The sequence below is a fragment of the Andrographis paniculata genome, unplaced genomic scaffold (assembly GCF_009805555.1).
Source record: "Andrographis paniculata isolate CXL003 unplaced genomic scaffold, ASM980555v1 Contig38END, whole genome shotgun sequence".
Classification (NCBI taxonomy): domain Eukaryota; kingdom Viridiplantae; phylum Streptophyta; class Magnoliopsida; order Lamiales; family Acanthaceae; genus Andrographis; species Andrographis paniculata.
Window position 1 is genome coordinate 1029676 of NW_026137571.1, and position 19448 is coordinate 1049123.

The 19448-nt window shown below is 29.9% G+C and overlaps 3 protein-coding genes across 3 annotated transcripts; 2 read left to right on the top strand and 1 right to left on the bottom strand.

Annotated features, from left to right (window-relative positions):
- The first annotated feature begins 1538 nt into the window (after positions 1-1538).
- Positions 1539-4260, top strand: LOC127250998 (uncharacterized). The gene has a single exon (XM_051274512.1). The coding sequence runs from the start codon at positions 2435-2437 to the stop codon at positions 3929-3931; it is 1497 nt and encodes a 498-aa protein (XP_051130469.1). The 5' UTR covers positions 1539-2434; the 3' UTR covers positions 3932-4260.
- Positions 4261-7669: 3409 nt separating this feature from the next.
- On the bottom strand, positions 7670-10704 carry LOC127251165 (heat shock cognate 70 kDa protein 2-like). The gene is made up of 2 exons (XM_051274770.1): positions 10406-10704; positions 7670-9599 (listed from the first exon to the last, which is right to left on the bottom strand). The coding sequence occupies exons 1-2, from the start codon at positions 10617-10619 to the stop codon at positions 7861-7863; spliced, it is 1953 nt and encodes a 650-aa protein (XP_051130727.1). The 5' UTR covers positions 10620-10704; the 3' UTR covers positions 7670-7860.
- Positions 10705-16634: 5930 nt separating this feature from the next.
- Positions 16635-17090, top strand: LOC127250822 (oleosin G-like). The gene has a single exon (XM_051274247.1). The coding sequence runs from the start codon at positions 16635-16637 to the stop codon at positions 17088-17090; it is 456 nt and encodes a 151-aa protein (XP_051130204.1).
- Positions 17091-19448: the final 2358 nt, after the last annotated feature.

Consider the following 19448-nt stretch of genomic DNA (forward strand, 5'->3'; position numbering starts at 1 on the left):
GATTTACACTATTCATCCAATTTTTCCCCCCAAAAAATCAAATCAAACACCTATTTTTCATTTTTTATATTATACTAAAAATTAATTTTACATTCAAAACATCACGTCAACACATATTTATATCACATCATACAACTATTCAAATTCAAAATTTTTACTATTCAAATCCTAATTCAAAATCCAAACCCCAAACAAACACACCCTAAATAAATAATACATCTTGCTTCAATTCAACACTGTAATTGGACTATTTGTTTAAATATAACAAAAAATATATATTATTCATCACTAATATTTTTAAAAAATATTATACTCTCTATGTCTACTAGTAAATTTTTTATTTGTTATTTTAGTTTGTACAAAAGAAATTTTTTCATTTTTTTAAAATAATTTTCAATTAAATATTAAAATATTTTTATTTTTTTACTTTTTCACATTACTTTCGCAGGATAAAATGGATATTACATAGCTTTATTATATACTACATATATATAAAATATTAATTTAACTTAATCCGCATTGAAAAATAGAATGAAAAACTTACTTTCAAACTGATAGAATATTAAATAACTATTTATTATAAAATATGATGGCAACTATTTATTTTTTATAATTATTTAAAAAAAAGAATTCAAGATGCGTTTGTCTGAAAATTTGAGTTTTGAATTTTGTATTTTAAATAGTTAACTTTTAAATTTAAATTATTATATAATATGATTTAAAATAGGTAATAATATAATATTTTAAATATATTTGTGGCAAGCCACAACGTTATTATGTCAGTAATTTCGATACTTAAAAATTATTTTTGTCAAATTATTTATTAATTATAAAACTAATGTTTCATTCGTCTCAATTCAAATTAGTTTTTACCATTTCGTTTATCTCACTGAAAAATATTTATTTTTTATTTTGCAAAAAGTAATTACATATTAATTTGAAAACATTCTTTTAATTTTTATTTAAATTATAAATATATCATTAAAACATACAATTACTTTATACAGAGCAAAATTATAAGATTTATTACACACTTTCACTAATAAATAAAATACTACTTCCTCTATCTCACATTTTTGGTCCACTATTTTTTTTTAATTTGTTTCACCTTATTTGTCCTTTTAAAAAATATATATATATTTGGACACTTTAATTACATTTTAAATTTTAATTATAATATTTAATTATTTTAATTTTAATATATAATTAATTGTATTATATAATAATTTTTTATTAATAAATTTTTTAATTATTTACTAATTATATTTTATCTAAATTTCTATATCTACTGTGAACCGGACACAAAAATGAGACAAAATAAATATTATTTTTTGATTTATTACAAATGCTCGTAAGGGTACCTTTTAATGGGAACGAAGGGATTATAAAATTTACAATTAATAAGAGAGTTACTTATTATATTAAAATAAATAATTTCTTCGTAATAAAAAACTCACATACAAAATTACAAGAAAGACAGCCTACAAAAATACGCAAGGCAATGTATCAATCAACCAACGCCCACCAGCAGCTCCAACAACGTGACAATGTCCGCACAGTAACGTCTTCTTTCTGCCCGTCACTGTTCACTTCAACTTTCATTCTCTCTCTCTTTCGCTTTCTCTCTCTATAAATTGCGTCCTCATATACAATCACAGATTCCCATCTCCTTCCTCCTTATCGGGCACCAGAACAGACAAAATTAAATTTCAACGACTTGTCTACCCTCCCCAATTTTCTTCTCCCCTTCCTCAAACAATGCATTAGCTCTGCGTCGATTTCTTCGTCGTCGGAGGGTTAGGGTTTTTGGTCGCTGTTGGATTGTGGAAACAAAATTGAAAAATCGGTGGGGGAAAAAAAAAAGTTAAATCTGTGGTCTGGTGAAGTTTGTAGATTCAGTTGAAGAGGGAGGCAAAGATGAGGCTCTTGAAGTTTATCGACGCTTCTGATTCTCCGATTCTCTGCGGATATCTGATCGTGGAAGCTCACCGCAAAAGGTATTCGTCTAAGATTCCCTCCGACATGGTGCTGTTCTTAGGGTTAGGGTTCATAGATTGGTAATCGTTTGAAATTAGGGTTTAGCTTTAATTTCTTAATTTGGGGGAAAATTCCGGTTACTCTGCTTTTGAATTCGATGTTTCTCATCTCTCTATTGGTGGTTTACTGAGAATTCATAGGCTTTATACATCACATCCGTGTTGAATTTCTTTAGTTTGGGATTAAGATTTAGGGTTCATGTGAATTGAATTTCGATTTTATATGTTTCCTGCTGCTGTTCTTATTGAATTGTCCTTAAGTTGGATTTGGGATTGGAATCTGTTGTTGGAGAAATGGTTTTCGAGATGAATGAATTCAGAGCTTCCATGGATTTGGATGTCTGAGATTGGGATTGAGGAAAGATTGCAGATATTAATTAGAGATTGTTTTCGAGTTTATGTCGAAAATTTGCCTAAAGAAGAAGATAGTTTTCGATATGGAGGAGACACTTCTTACAACCTTAGCAATAGACAATCATCATCACCCATCAACTCTGTTATCGATGGATTCAAGCGCATCATCTTCGCACGAAGATTTAGACCTCGAGATGAATCGAAATGTCGTTTTACCCCGCCCGCCGGATATAAATCTACCCCTTTCCGTCGAGCAAAGCCCCCCGCCGCCGCCGCCGCCATCGTCGTGGAATCCCGACAATTCCAACATTCTTGACGTCGGGATCGGGGCTCATATCTACGAAAATGAGAATTGTATTACGGTCCCGAAGATCCTTCGAAAGTGTACGAAACGGGTCGATAGTATTTGGGGCGCGTGGTTCTTCTTCACCTTTTACTTCAAGCCCGTCCTCAACGAGAAATCGAAGGCGAAAATACGGCGCGACCGTAACGGGATAACGGGGTTCGATAAATCCGACCTTCAGCTTAATGTCTTCATGGTCCAACATGATTTGGAGAATTTGTACATGTGGGTTTTCAAGGAACGGCCAGAAAATGCGCTCGGGAAAATGCAGCTTCGAAGTTACATGAACGGACATTCACGCCAAGGAGTTCACCCGTTTCCGTTTAGCGTCGATCGCGGCTTCGTTAGGTCACACCGAATGCAGCGGAAGTATTACCGTGGGCTCTCAAATCCGCAATGCGTTCATGGAATCGAGTTCGTGCCGTCCCCGAGCTTGATGAATCTTGACGACGACGATCGGAGGAAATGGGCGGAACTTACCGGGAGAGAATTGGATTTCACGATCCCGCCGGAAGCGAGCGCGTACAGTTCTTGGAGAAATCTGCCGAATACGGAATTCGAAGTCGAGAAAACTTCTCCGGTGAAGGCGAGCGCGAGTCTCTTCCCTCGGTCGACGAAATTTCCAGTGGCATCGGTACTGAATTTCGGCGGCAGCGACGCGGCAGATCTCTCGCCGCCGCGCGGAAACAAAAGAAAGAAAGAATTTTTACTGCAGGACAACGACGACGACGTCGAATCGAGCCAATTTTCGTGGCTGAACGGATTCACCGGGGTGCTGAGAGACGTTTACGGTCCCGTTACGGCGGCGAAGACGATTTACGAGGACGAACACGGGTACCTAATTATGGTGAGTTTACCGTTTGTCGATCTCGGGAGGGTGAAAGTTTCGTGGAGGAATACGCTGACGCACGGGATCGTGAAAGTGTGTTGCACGAGCACGTCGAGGGCGACGTACGTGACGAGGAATGGGAGGACGTTTAAGCTGATGGGGGGGTCATCGGAGCACTGCCCCCCGGGGGAATTTGTAAGAGAAATCGCGCTCGCGAGCCGAATCCCGGAGGATGCGAACATCGAGGCTTATTATGACGGGGTTGGGACGGTGCTCGAGATTATGGTCCCGAAGATCCAACAAGGAGCGGAGGAACATGAGGTTCGGGTGTGTCTTCGTCCTCGCCAAGTTTGTCGAGGTAATGAATGATCGACATTCTTTCTCATACCTTAACTTCGTCGAGGTAATGAAATGATCGACATTCTTTCTCATATCTTAAATTTATGTGTTTATATATATATATATATATATGTGTGTGTGTGTCTATATGTGTTTATTTGCTTATGTTGTTGTGATTGAGGATTGATTGAATTTGTGTTGTGTTATGGGGACATAGTTTGAGGTAATAATATTGCAGCTTGTGTTGTATACATTCTTACATTGTGTTGGATGGATCAATTATAGTATGTGTTATTTGGGACAATATATTGTTGTGTGTGGTTAGTTTTTAAGTATTATGTTAATATTTCTTTCTTGTTGTCATGAGGATTATTTTTATTATCTTCCTAATTTAATTTTATGCTTATTTGACTGAGGATTAAGTTTTAAGAAAAAATAGATAAAAAATAAACTTTTACTCCCTCCATCCTAGTCTTAATTGAAAGTATAATTTTTACTATTTTCTCAATCACACTTCAAATATCTCTTTTTTGTTATAGGGAAAAATATTATACCTAATACTAAAACATTATTTATCTTTACTTAAATTATAAATAAATTATTATTATATATATAATTATTTTATAGATAAATTTAAAAAGCAAAAATGTTTGAATTCTTTTGCATTTTTAATAACTAATAAAATATTAGTATTATTTATTAAAAAATTTCAAATGGTCTCTTTGATTAGGGACGGATGAAGTACTTTTTAGGATAAAGAAAAAATAAAATAAAAAATGATATTCTCTCCGTCCGAGTTTCATTTATCTTTTGCGATATTCTATTAATATTAAAAATATTTTTATGTTTGTATAAATTTTTGTACAAATATTATTATAATAGTATTATAAGATATTAATATAAATATTTTTGTTATTTTTTCTTAATTTGTAATATATTTTGATATAATAATTAATATTTAAATATCAACACACAAAAAATAAATAAGACCCTCAGAATCATAATATATAGTACTATTTATTAATAAAATAGAAATAAAAATAAATTTGAATGACATGTATGTAGAGCGAGTTTATGTGGGGATAATTGTTTGTAGTTTAATAAAATATGTTAGAAAAGGGCAGACATTTTTATTTTTTAAATTTTTTTTGGTTGGGATAAATTTGGAAAATATGATGATAAAAACTGTTATTGGTAATGATAAGTGGAGGAGAAGATACTTAAATGAGATAGTTTTTGTGTGGTCCACCATAAATTTAAATATAAAAAATAAAAATAAAAATAAAAATATAGGAATTGGAGGGAGCATCAGATCAATATATCATATCAGATATCTTTTACTTATAGGGCTAAAGGACATTTGAAGCCCCATGACCAGTGTTGGTGGGCTTTGGCTTTAATAATACAGCCTCAACTCAAGTGGGAAGGCCTGTGGGGCCTGACCTACTCATAGCTGACCTACTTGCCTGCCTGCCTACCTGCTGCTCAATTATTATTTATTTTTCCTACTTCGACTGTCATTTAATTATTTTATTTATATTTAAAAAATTATGATATTTTAAAATAAAAATAAAATTGATAAAAATATTAATTTAGTTATCAATTTTTTTATTATTTAATTGGGTATGAATTTAAAAATAAATAAATAAAAATATGATTTTTTTCCTTTTGTAGTAAAAAGAATAAAATTGAATAAATATAAATGAAAATAAAAATAAAAATAAATTTAGATAACATATAGAGTATAAAAGAATTATTAAAAATTAATAAATAAATATTATTATTTATTAAAATAAAATAATAAAATTGTATTCAAATAAAATTATTTATTATATATAAATTTAATTTACAATTAATAAAATGGCATTTTATTGCAAATGAAAGAATATTATTTATTGATTTATTATTATTATTATTATTATTATTATTATTATTATTTGTAGTTACTACTCCCCTATTCATCCAAATATCCCAAAAATGATATCGAGAGTATTGAGTTGATGGAAATTGATGTGACCATTACTGCCTTCCCTGCAGAAACAGAGTCTACTGAGGGGGTGTTTGTCTCGTTTGTATTTTGGATCGGGATTTGAACAGTAAAAAATTTAAATTTGAATAGATGTTGATGTGATATTTTGAATGTAAAATTAATTTTTAGTATAATATAAAAAATAAAAAATAAATATTTGATTTAATATTTTTTTAAAAAAAAATTGAATGAATAATTGAATTTAAATCAAATCCTCCAAACAAACACACCCTCAAGAGTTGTAAGCTGACAATCAAGAAGAAATATCCTCCCTACCTGCTAATAATAATAAAGTGGTTAATCAGGTTTGGTGGTGTGGAGAGTGAACTTGTGATTTGGGGTCATGGATTTAAATTTTCCATACCTCCAGATCCATATGCTACGTATGCTTCTCTTTCAGAAAAAAAAAAAAATTAACATCATTTTCTAAATAAAAAAATAAAAAATTATACTATTACATATTAACGCTCAAAAAATTACAAAATTACAAAAAATACATGACTCAAAAATGGATTATTACACCGTGTTAACTCCAAAAATAGGTATTTACTAAATTATGTGGATTGTGGAAGCATGTTGATTTATGCGGATGAACATATATTAGTTATACACCTAATAAGTATATATTTACACATATTACAATATGTGTTAGAATTATAATATATGTCATATTATAAATATGTTGATAATTTATGTTTTAAGGAGTAGTATCTTTGTTTTGAAATTTAAAATAAAAAATAAAATTCTACAGACAAATGAAATATTATATTTTATTAATTAATAAAAATATATTATTGTTTTGATATTCTTATTTATATATAAAATGTTTTTATTATAGTAAAAGTATATATTTTTAAATTCAGCGGACATAAAAATAGAAATAATATTTGCAGTTATTATTTTAGTTATTATTTTATTTACCCAAATATTTAAAAATCGCCAAAATTCAAATTTTTTTAGGAAAATATGTATTGTTTCGAAATTTTATTTCTAGAAATATTAAATCTAATTACTATTTTTATAAATAAAAATAAAAAAAAAGAAAAAAAACATATTAAATAATCATGAATTTCACCGTATAGTCGTGTTTCAATGACACTTTTGACAGTAAGTTCTTGATAAGATTATTTAAAATAAAAAATATATATTTATAGTTTTTTTCTAAAAAAAATAAAAATTTAATATACACACTAACCCCGAAACGACGACCCACTCGGAAGTGGAGCTTTAGAAATACAAACTATGAACAGCTCATATTAGTAACTCGATAAGATACTCGAGATTTGGGCTCTGCTTGAGCTTTACAAATATATAGACAATTATTAATCAATTCGTAAAAATAATGCCCAGCTTGATCCACTTGGTTCGTAATTATGACTTCTTAAATAATTTTCTTAACATACACACTAAACACTAAACCCGATGACCCACACGAAATTTGAGCTTCAAAATATAAACAATTATGTTAAAATAATGCCCAGCCCGATCCACTTGGTTCATAATTATGAGTTCTTAAATAATTTTCTTAACATACACCCTAAACCCGATGACCCACACGAAATTTTAGCTTAAAAATATTACTAACGATTATGAATCAGTTCACTAAAATACCCAATAACCAATTCGAAATTTAAGCTTTTAAAAATAAACAATTACGAACCAAATAGTTACATAAAATCAAAACCAAGAAATAGTAGAAATAAGAAACAAAAAACCAAAACCAGTAGTACTTGCTTCAGTGACAAAATAATATCTGTCTTAGTTATAGCAAATTAAAACTTACCGACAAGCGGTAAACTGAACCGAATTGAGAGTATCATCAAAATATAACAAAAACAGACATACCATAAAGAGTTGCTGTATGAATCATATCATAACAATAATAAGAAAGGTAAAATAGGAAATGCAGCTAATACGTTACGCTGCAAACTTAGTCGACCTCCTCGATCTTGGGCCCGGCACCACTCCCGCCGCTGCCACCGCTCGGAGCCGGACCATCGTCTTCCATGGGGACCTCCCCGCCAGCACCCTGGTACATCTTGGCAATGATGGGGTTGCAAATGCTTTCCAGCTCCTTCATCTTGTCCTCAAACTCATCAGCTTCGGCAAGCTGGTTCCCGTCAAGCCACTGGATGGTCGACTCAATAGCATCCTCGATTTTGGTCTTGTCAGCTGCGGGGATCTTGGAGGCGATCTTCTCGTCCTTGACGGTGTTCCTCATGTTGTAAGCGTAGTTCTCCAATGCGTTCTTGGCCTCGACTTTTTTCTTGTGCTCCTCATCCTCGGACTTGTATTTCTCGGCCTCCTGAACCATTTTCTCGATCTCGTCCTTCGAGAGTCTGCCCTTGTCATTGGTGATCGTGATCTTGTTCTTCTGTCCAGTGGTCTTGTCCTCGGCAGAGACATTGAGGATACCATTGGCGTCGATGTCGAAGCAGACGGTGATCTGAGGGACGCCTCTAGGGGCAGGGGGGATTCCGGAAAGTTCAAATTTTCCGAGCAGGTTGTTGTCACGGGTTCTGGTTCTTTCTCCTTCGTAGACCTGGATGAGGACTCCGGGTTGGTTGTCAGAGTACGTCGAGAAGACCTGTTCCTTCTTGGTCGGGATGGTGGTGTTTCTTGGGATCAATACAGTCATGACACCTCCGGCAGTTTCCAAACCAAGGGAGAGGGGAGTGACGTCGAGGAGAAGGAGGTCCTGGACCTTCTCGTTACCCTCGCCGCTCAAAATAGCGGCCTGAACAGCGGCACCATATGCAACAGCTTCATCGGGGTTGATGCTCTTGCAAAGCTCCTTGCCGTTGAAGAAGTCCTGTAATAGCTGCTGGACTTTGGGAATCCTGGTGGAGCCACCAACAAGGACGACGTCGTGGATGGTGCTCTTGTCCATCTTTGCATCCCTCAAACATTTCTCGACTGGGTCCATGCACTTACGGAACAAGTCCATGTTTAGCTCCTCGAATCTGGCACGGGTGATGGTGGAGTAGAAGTCGATACCCTCATAGAGAGAGTCGATCTCAATGGTGGTTTGGGCAGTTGAGGAGAGAGTCCTCTTTGCCCTCTCACAGGCCGTTCTCAATCTCCGAAGAGCTCTTGGGTTGCCGCTGATGTCTTTCTTGTTCTTTCTCTTGAATTCCTGAACAAAGTGATTGACCATTCTGTTGTCGAAGTCTTCGCCTCCAAGATGTGTGTCACCAGCAGTGGCCTTGACCTCAAAAATACCTTCTTCAATGGTCAAAAGGGAGACATCAAAAGTACCACCGCCAAGATCGAAGATCAAAACATTCTTCTCGCCGACACTGGTGGCCTTCTTGTCAAGTCCATAAGCAATAGCTGCAGCTGTAGGCTCATTGATGATACGCATCACATTGAGACCCGAGATCACACCAGCATCCTTGGTAGCTTGACGCTGGGAATCATTGAAGTATGCAGGGACAGTGACCACAGCGTTCTTCACTGTCGAACCAAGGTATGCCTCAGCAATTTCCTTCATTTTCATCAGAACCATGGAAGAGATCTCCTCAGCCGAGAACTGCTTCTCTTCTCCCTTGTAGTTCACAACAATCATGGGCTTGTCACCAGGTCCGGATATAACCTTGAATGGCCACAACTTAATGTCGCTCTGCACGGAGGAATCAGTAAATCTCCTTCCGATCAACCTTTTAGCATCTGAAACAGGAAAAAGCAGTACCTTAGTAAAGCAAACTTAAAAAAGAGCAATCTGAAGAAAATACAACTGCATATAACAAGTTGGTTCATGAACTAATTCATAAAGTAGTATAAAAACATGATTGAAACTTGGAAGTCAACAAAAGCATAGACACATAAGGATGGGATAAATGTTCAACTCAGAATTAAGATCAAATCTCATGGTAATTTTAATGTTTACAAAACGCGCCTCTGGACTGCAGATCCAAATTAAATGACCGAAAAAACAAGTTTATAACAGATGCCATTTTTAAGAATGCAATCAGTGTAAAACAACATCAGCCACACTACACAAGTAGTGCAGATCAACAAGTTTGCAAGAGGCTGACGAAAAACTCTATACATAAACATGTTTATAAATAACAAGCTACTAAGAATAGAGATAGATCCGACGTCATACAGTCTTAAGTTTGCATGACACACTAAGATTACAAACGTGTCCAGGAACAAGTGATTGTTTCAGATCTAGGTCGGCATAAAAAAACAATCCATAACGTCATAGCGAGTAAATCAGTTTCAGAAGCCAGCAGATCTGGTAGAAATATCCATGCCTAACAGATCTAGCAAAAGATAAATAAAGCAACAAGACATTTCAAAACCGCACAAAACAATTTGCATAAGATCTAATCAAAGCAGAAAGTCTACAACACTAGTAAATATTAATCACATAAAGATCAAATGAGTTTCAACACAATCTACAGATCCAAACAACAAAGCCTCAACAAAAAAGTTAAATCGAATAAGTAACAGCAAAGCACAGATCTTACCGAAAACAGTGTTCGTCGGGTTCATAGCAACCTGATTCTTAGCAGCGTCACCGATGAGCCTCTCGGAGTCGGTGAAGGCGACATAAGAAGGCGTCGTTCTGTTACCCTGATCATTGGCAATGATCTCGACACGATCATGTTGCCAGACACCGACGCACGAGTACGTCGTGCCGAGATCGATACCGATCGCAGGACCTTCTCCCTTTCCGGCCATTGCAGATCTGAGACGGCGGGAAACGAGAGGAAAGCTTGAAAAGATGTAAGGCAAGGAGAACTAGGGTTTAGAGAGGAGCCATTCAGTGGGAAAATGATTTATTTATATAAGGGAGGGACCAGCGAGCTGGCATTCCAGAATGTTCCCAAACCCTAATTGCTGGCGACCGTCCATTTGGTTTGATTATGGACGCGGTCAAGACCCGACCCGAATAAGCCCACCCGAGCCGATCGGAGCCGACCTTAAAGTCTCCTTTTAATTTGGGCCTCCTAACAGAAAAAGTCGTCCTCGGCGGCGCGCATTTCACACCAGACTCTGACTATTCTATTCCTGTTGGAGAAGAATTATGAGTTGTTTTTTTTTTTTTTTCTTTTCTTATCCATTTTTTTATTTTCATTTTATGTTTTTAAAAATTGCTTTTAAATAAAATATCGAATTTATTATTATTTAAAATATTAATTTAAAATTAATTTAAAATTTTAATCTAAAAAACATATAAATTATTATTATATATTCTTTAAAAATTAGTTAATAGTAAAATGCATAAAATATTTAGTTTTATTCATTGCTTGAGTTCATGTTCTATTAAATTGAAGTAGGCATAAATTTTATTTTATTTTTTAAATTCAAATTTGATGTTGATTGTAAACACATTTAATTATGTAATTTTTACATAAATAAAATAGTTTATATAGTTTTATTTAATAAATAAATGAATAATTGATCATATTTTCTTATATCATTTTTTTTTTGTAAAATTAGACAGTATTTTGATTCCAAAAAAAACAATTACACGAATGATTTATAAATTATTTTTTTATTAAAAAAATAATATTAGATATTTTATTGTTTTTATTGAAATGAAATGTACATAATTAAATACGTATTCATAATCAAATTTAGAGGGAGGTGATATTTTATTATTTTATGCATATTTTAATTTAATACAATTGATTTATACAATAAATAAAATATGAAGTATTTTGTTCATTTTTATTAGAACATATGAAGTATCATATAATTTATCCCAAAAAATATAGTAAATATTTATTATTTGTATGTTTAAAAATATTATTTATAAATTTTAATTGTGATTACGAATTGAATAATAATTATTTTTTGATAAAAATATATTATTCGCTCATATTTTTCATTTTTGTACAAATGTATTATTATTATTTTTTATTTTTTATGACGTGAAAATTCACAGTCGCTACCCGAAAGTGTGCATTGGGTAAACCTCGGCCGAATCTAATATAATTAATATCTTTACAATTTTTAATATATTACTCAAATGACATTACTTCTATATCACGCAATCTAATACTCCATCCGTCCCATTGAAATATTATTATTTTCCATTTTCGTCCGTCTTAAAACAATGTTACAATTTCCTAATTTAGTAATTCTACTACCTACCTAACATAATAATTATCCTTCAAACTTACACTATATTACACAAATGTTATTACTTTTATATTATACATTACTAATAAGGGTATTTTTGTCTTTTTCACTAATAACTCATTGTAATACTAATATTTAAAAATTTACGTGCAAAAAATAAATGACAACCTTGTACCGGAACAGAGGGAATATGAATATTTTTTTCTTTTTCATTGTAAATCAATATAATACTAATATTAAAAAATTTACATGAAAAAAAAAATTGTACTGATTTTATGGGACGAATGTAGTATTTGTTTTTATAAAATATAATATTAAAATACTATCTAAAAAGAATAAGAACATCTCTTATACTAAATTACTTTATCTCAATATATTTACTATTTTATAAATCCACGATAATTTATTAATTTTTATATGTTTTTATTACGTAATACTAATATATATATGTATAAGCAATAAATAAATAATTTATTTATTTATACATATTTTTATTATTTTATAATATTTTTATATACTTAATTTGATTCATTGTCTAAAAATTTTTTATTTCAAACACTTTGATTTAAGAATTGATTGAAATGAATCATCTTGTTGGATTAAATATGAAATGTAAAGAATAACAAATAATTTTAAAATATGATAAATAACGTGTGAGAATTGATTCATGAATTTTAAATATATTTATAGATAATTTATTTTCAATTTTGAAATTTTAAAATTTTGAAATTTTAATTTTTTTAGATAAATTTTTTTTTTTAGGTAATCAAATTTTGAGAAATGTAATAAATTTTGATAATTGTATTTCTAATTTTAAAGATAATGAATTTTGTTAAAGTAAAAACGAAAAAGATAATAATAAAGGTATCATATTGTAACATATGTTTTAAAATTAATATAATTTCAAATTAATTTTAAATTATAATAAAACAAGTTGTAAAATTTTGAAAAAAAAAAAAAAAGATATTTAAGTAAATAAAATGTCATTCTTGCATATAGACGATAAAAAATGTAACTCTTACAAATAACCGATAGAGTATAATATTTTAAAAATAAGTAAATAAATAATTTGCTGAATAATATCAAATTTTTTAAAAATAAGTATATATAAATATATTAATCTAATAATTTATGTTGCATTATTTTCAATGGATATTATAAAATAAAATACTCAATGTCTCGTATAAAGAGTAACGCTTGTTTTTTGCACGTAAATTTTTTAATATTAGTATTATATTGAGTTTTAGTAAAAAAAATAAAAATACTCTTATTAATATTGTGTAATAGAAAGGTGGTGACATTTGTGTAATATATTGTTGCAATGGTATTTATTATATTAGGTAAGTAGTACAATTATTAAATTATGAAATGATACCCTTATTTGGGGATATACGAAAATAAAAAATGGAACTTCCTTGTAGGACGAAGGGAGTATTATATATACACTTACATACTCCTTTCGTCCAATTTGGCCATTGTTTATATTTCGGTCTCGTTCTATATAATTTATTATTTTTTTAAAAAAATACAATTATACACTTTAATTATATTTTAAAATTTATAATTCATATGTTTTTTTAATTAAAATATGTAATAATTTATAATTATTTTTACTAATATATTTTGTTAATTACTAATTACATAAATCTAACACTTCCTGCTTCAGCTAGACAAATTAGTTGAGACGAAAAGTGTAATATATATATAAGCAAATGGTATGGACCCCACATTCTCTTGATTCATTGACATTTTAAAATTTTAGATTTTTCGGAGTTAAATTTTACAATTTTTTTTTTTTCAATTTCTTCATCTCATAATCACGTATCCTTGCAGAAGGTTTCACATTTCGCTTTCAACCATTTAGCTTTTAAGAATCTGGTTGAATATCACATAATAATTTGTATTAAGGTAATTCAATTGTTTTTATTTATACATCTCATAAATTCAGAACAATTTTCATATTTTTATACATTTAATTCTTAATTGTTTTATTTCAATTTGTTAATTGTTACTTTGTTTTATTTTGATTTTTTCTTGTGATGCAATTCTCGACATTGATGATGCTAACTGTGGAGTGTAGATGCATTTGGATCTGAAGTTCTCTTGCTATGGTAAGTAATTTTCAATTTAAACGACTTACTAATGCCCTATTTCTTTCTATAAATGATAGTGATTGAATTAAAGCAAATTAGGACTTTCGGTCTGTCTCCGGTGTAGTTCGCTCAACCTTTCACAAGGGTGGACCCACCAATTTTTTATTTTTACTGATTACTTACTTATTTCTAATAAGTAAATATATATTTTTTATCTATTTATGTTTATATAGATGAATATTGTCCAAGCAAAACAAAAAAATGCGAATGTCAATGGCTTTGTTGTAATTACAACCTTTCGAGTAACCCTCCAAATTATCCAAACTTACATATAAGAATGAGGTATACTCGAAGAAATCCAATAAATCAAACACGACAAATTCAACCAGGTGACTAATAATTTTATTGGATTAGTAGTTGTGAATTCATGTAAAAATATATTTACAAATATTCTTCCAAAAATATTATTGTTATTGTTGTGTTATTTCATGCTAAGATCTTTGTATAGTTTTATTTAGAAGATATAGTATTATTATTTTATAAAATTGTCCTGCATTATTATTACTTTGTTTAATTCTACTATTTCTTCAATTTATTCAAATATGTCTTCAAATAATATCAGTACTATTATATATCATATTATTAATATGGTGTTATTTTTCACATACTTTTTAGATGATGAAGTTATTACATCTTCACTTCCGGTGAATGACCAGAACAACTTAGAAGATAACAAAGTTATACCATCTTCTATTTCAACGAACCATACTACATATCAAAGTAACATTATATTATTTATTTTATCATTACGCAATCTTTTTATTTCAACCTAATAAATTTTAGGATAATATTTTTAAACACCTACATATTATATGTTGCAGAGGAAGATAACATTGAAGTTATTTGAATTTATTTATTTTTATTCATATTTTTAAACACATACATATTATATTTTTATTGCATATATTTATACATACTTTGTATATATTATAATGTATTATTTGTTACAATACATAAAAGTAGAAAAATATATATATAAAAAAAAAACGATGAGTACTTCTATTGTTTTTTTTTCTTTTTTTCTCATTAATAACTTGATTTGCATATTTTAGTTTGGCGGATTTGCAATCTTATAAATTTGCATTAGTATTTTAATCATCTAATATTTTATATGTCTCAATTATTTTGTCTCTTCTAACTTAGATACAATAATTTTATTTGGAATGTATTATGCAAAAATTTACATTGAAATTATTTTAATTTTTCTCAAATAAAAACTAACATTTAAACATACATATATAATGTAACATTATATTAAAATAATAATTATTTATACTTTATTTATTATTTTTTAAAATATTTTAATTATGTATACATCCGTACATAGCACGGGTTTAAATGCTAGTATATATGCTAAAACAATTAATAAGAGCATCCGTTACGGTGAATGTCTCTACTGCATTACCTTTTTTATATATTACTTTCGCATCATATCTACATTATTATTCAAATTATTTATTTGAACACCCGCTATAGTTATAGTATCGTTACTTTTACTTATTACCTTTACAATTTTATAAAATTCATCATAATTGTTTATTTTTATTATTTAATAATATATAAATAATATTTGTTATGTCATATTATATTTTAATTTTTTTAATATTAATGTATATAAACTATAATAATATTATATAATTTTTTATATTATGAAATATTAAAATTATTTAAATTTGTAAAATGAATAGCATTTAAAAATCTGAATGATTGAAGTAAAATCAGATTAATATATTGTCTCAAATAATTTTTCGTTTTTGATAGTTTTGTTAAAGAATTAGTCGAAAAAATATTGAATATAAATATTTTAAATATTAAAATTGAATATATAAAAAAATAGATTATTGAAAAATACTTAGGTGAGTCATGTTATTTTGAAATAAAATTGAATGTGCATTTGTACAGATAAATATTGATAATTTAAAATTTTAAAATTTAAGTTTTAAGTTATAATTAATTAAATAATTAATTATTTATTATTTTTATAGAGATAATAAATTTTTGATAAAGATATAAATTGGAATTAATTGTATTTCCTAACGGAGGTAACACATATTGTTACAATAAAAACTAAGAAGGTAACACATATTGTTAACGAATAAGGTAATTGTATAGAATGTTGTAATTGAATATAAAATATTAATTTTAATTTAGGATATATTTTTTATATTTATAAAAAAAAAAAAAAAAAAAACACCGTTGCGAACAAAGCCTGTAGAATTGGGCACGTGGGTATTTAGGATATTCCTTAGTGCTGGGCATCAAATTGGGGTCCAATATTATTTTGAAAATTTTAGACAAAATAAAAAATGAAATTGCAGTTGTGCCAAAAAAGGCACAAACAAACAAACCTATATGCACACGTGTCCACGTGCATGAAATCAACGGCCACACGCGTCACGCATCCGTCATTCATATCTTCATCCATTCCACACTGCTTCTCTAAAATCGTTCAACAATGGCCGATTGGCAGTATCCTCCGAGAAAACCGTCCGCCGCGCCATTCGCCGCCGCCGCCTTCTTCTTCATCCAAAAGCTCAGAGATCACGCGCCGCACTCCCCTCGACTAACCGGATTCGCGACGCTAGTGATCTCCAGCGCTATTTTGCTGTTCCTCAGCGGTCTAACCCTAACCGCGACGTTTCTCGCTCTAATTTTCTTCATTCCGTTGATCCTCATCTCCAGTCCGATCTGGATTCCTCTCAGCATTCTGATTTTCATCTCCGCAACCTTCTTAGCGACGCTTTTCGGATTTTCTGTCGCAACGGCGACGACGCTGTCCTGGATCTTCAAGTATCTCAAAAACGGTTCGAAACGGTTGAATTCGACGGCGAGGTATTCCGCAGATTATGCTAGGGAACCGCACGGTGAGTATTTCCAGAGTAAGGCTAAGGATGCAGCTCCTGGTGCTTGAATCAGTTCAATTCGGTTAGTTTACGCTTAATTATGCCTAATCAGTGTGTTTTTGCCCAATCTCTGTGCTGGTTCAGTACCTTTGTGATTATTATCAATAAAATGTCTATTACTCTGTTCTATATCTGCAAAATTCTTATACTGTTTCGGTGATTGCTAATCGTCCTCAAAAACTCCATTAATCATATAGTTTGAATACTTTGTAGTTGTGAAATTGTGATATAGATTTTGTTCTCTATATATATATATAAATATATATTTATATTAACCATACATTTTCGAGTGTTTCTCATCCTCTGAAGCTTTCCAATACAACTTTTTAGCTAATTTTATTCTCATTTTCATCCTATAAACTTTCCTTGAGCGTTGGTCGTTAATCTGCATCTTGAAACTACTGCACTGCAACTCTGAATTTGTTACTTGATGATAACTTTATTATTTGTAGTTGAATAGATTAGGGTGTGTTTGTTTGGGGGATTGAATTTGATTTACAATATTCATCCAATTTTTTTCCCAAAAAACATAAAATCAAACACTTATTTTTCATTTTTTATATTATACTAAAAATCAACATCAAATCAACACCTATTTATATTACATTATACAATTATTCAAATTCAAAATTTTTACTATTCAAATTCCAACTCAAAATTCAAACCCCCAAACAAACACACCCTTACGCTATTGTTGATACTTTGGAGTGCAAAAGTCATATACGTTTTAACATTGTTGAAAGATTGATTTTGCACATATTGCTAATATAACTCCACTTTATTTTTTGCTGCTCACGATTGATTTCTGGCCATAGGATCACTTTTAATAGAGATCCAACTACTAATATATATATATATATATATTTATAAGAAAACCTTAAATTAAAAATTATGATATCCATTGAAAATGTAAAATGTCCATTTTTTTCATTTAAGTTCATCATATATAATTTGTCACTTTTTAACAAAATATGATTATATAATTCAATCACATTTTAAACTTTGTTCATAATCTTAACTAAAATTATTTAATTATTTTTACTAATTCATTTTTTATTTACTTTCTAGTTATATTTTACTTTTAACTTTTTTGTTATTATATCATGGATAATTTATCCGGGATGGAGAAACTAGGATATACTATATAAATTATTTACTTACCATTATCTAAAGCAATTTTATACAATAATTAATAAGATTATTATTAGTGAGTATTTAAAATATTGTAAAGATTATTTTAGCTTTATTTTTTAATGTAAAGGTAATAAAATAATTGCAAAGTAATGATATTTGTAGAAAAATGTAGAGTTCATGATTTACTAAAAAGGAAAATGTATATATTTATATATGATAGATGAAAATAAAAGATATATACATTAATGCGTAACGGAAAAAATAAAAATAAAAAGATTAATGCGTAACGGAAAAAAAAGTAGAAAAATATACATTAGAGCATCTCTAACCACGCTGTATTTATAGCGTTTCAACACTATTTCTGCCGCCACGCTGCTCCAATCCAGCGCTATTTCAAGCTCCAATTTTGGAGTTTGCTACAGGGCAACATCATTTTAGCAAAATGCTATTTATTTTATTTTATTTTTTTTTAATTTTTTAAATTTTTAAAATTATAAATTTAATTTTTATTTTTTAAAATTTTTAAAATTTTATTTTAAATTATAAAAATAAAAAGTTGTTTAAAATAATAGGGAAAATTGAATATTTGAAGAATAATAGTGAAATAGCGAAAAATGGAATTACGGTTGAAGTAAAATTACTGCATATTTGAAGTTAAAACTGAATATGCAGTTAAAATTGGATTAATGGAGATGATGGATTGAACATGGTCTTAACGCAGATGACAGAAGGACTATTATATATATTTTTTAGAAGGTAATACTCCCTTCGTCCCGCAAGAAGGTTGCCATTTAGTTTTTGCGTCATTGTATTTAATATTAAAAATATCATTATATTTGAATAATTTACTCGACAAATATCATTGTATATGTATTATAAGAGACTAAGAGTTATCATTTCCTTTCACTTACGTGCCAATATACGAAATCATATTTAAACTGTTCAATAGTTTTTATTTGAAAAAAATAATTTTATAAATTATACAAAAAGGGAAAAAAAAATAAAAATTCCTCACATCACCGACCTTCCCTCCCCTCTCAAACCCTTCAAAAAGTGCTCCTGCTCCATAAATCATCTCCTCATTTTAGATTTTGGTTCTGAATCGAGAATATTGATTATTTAATTAATTAATTTATTTTTATGACACGAGAATCTGCGGTTATAAATTTTCGGCTGCCCACAGACAAGTCACACTAGATTGGTAGGTGATCTGAGAGATCGGGGTCTGGTTA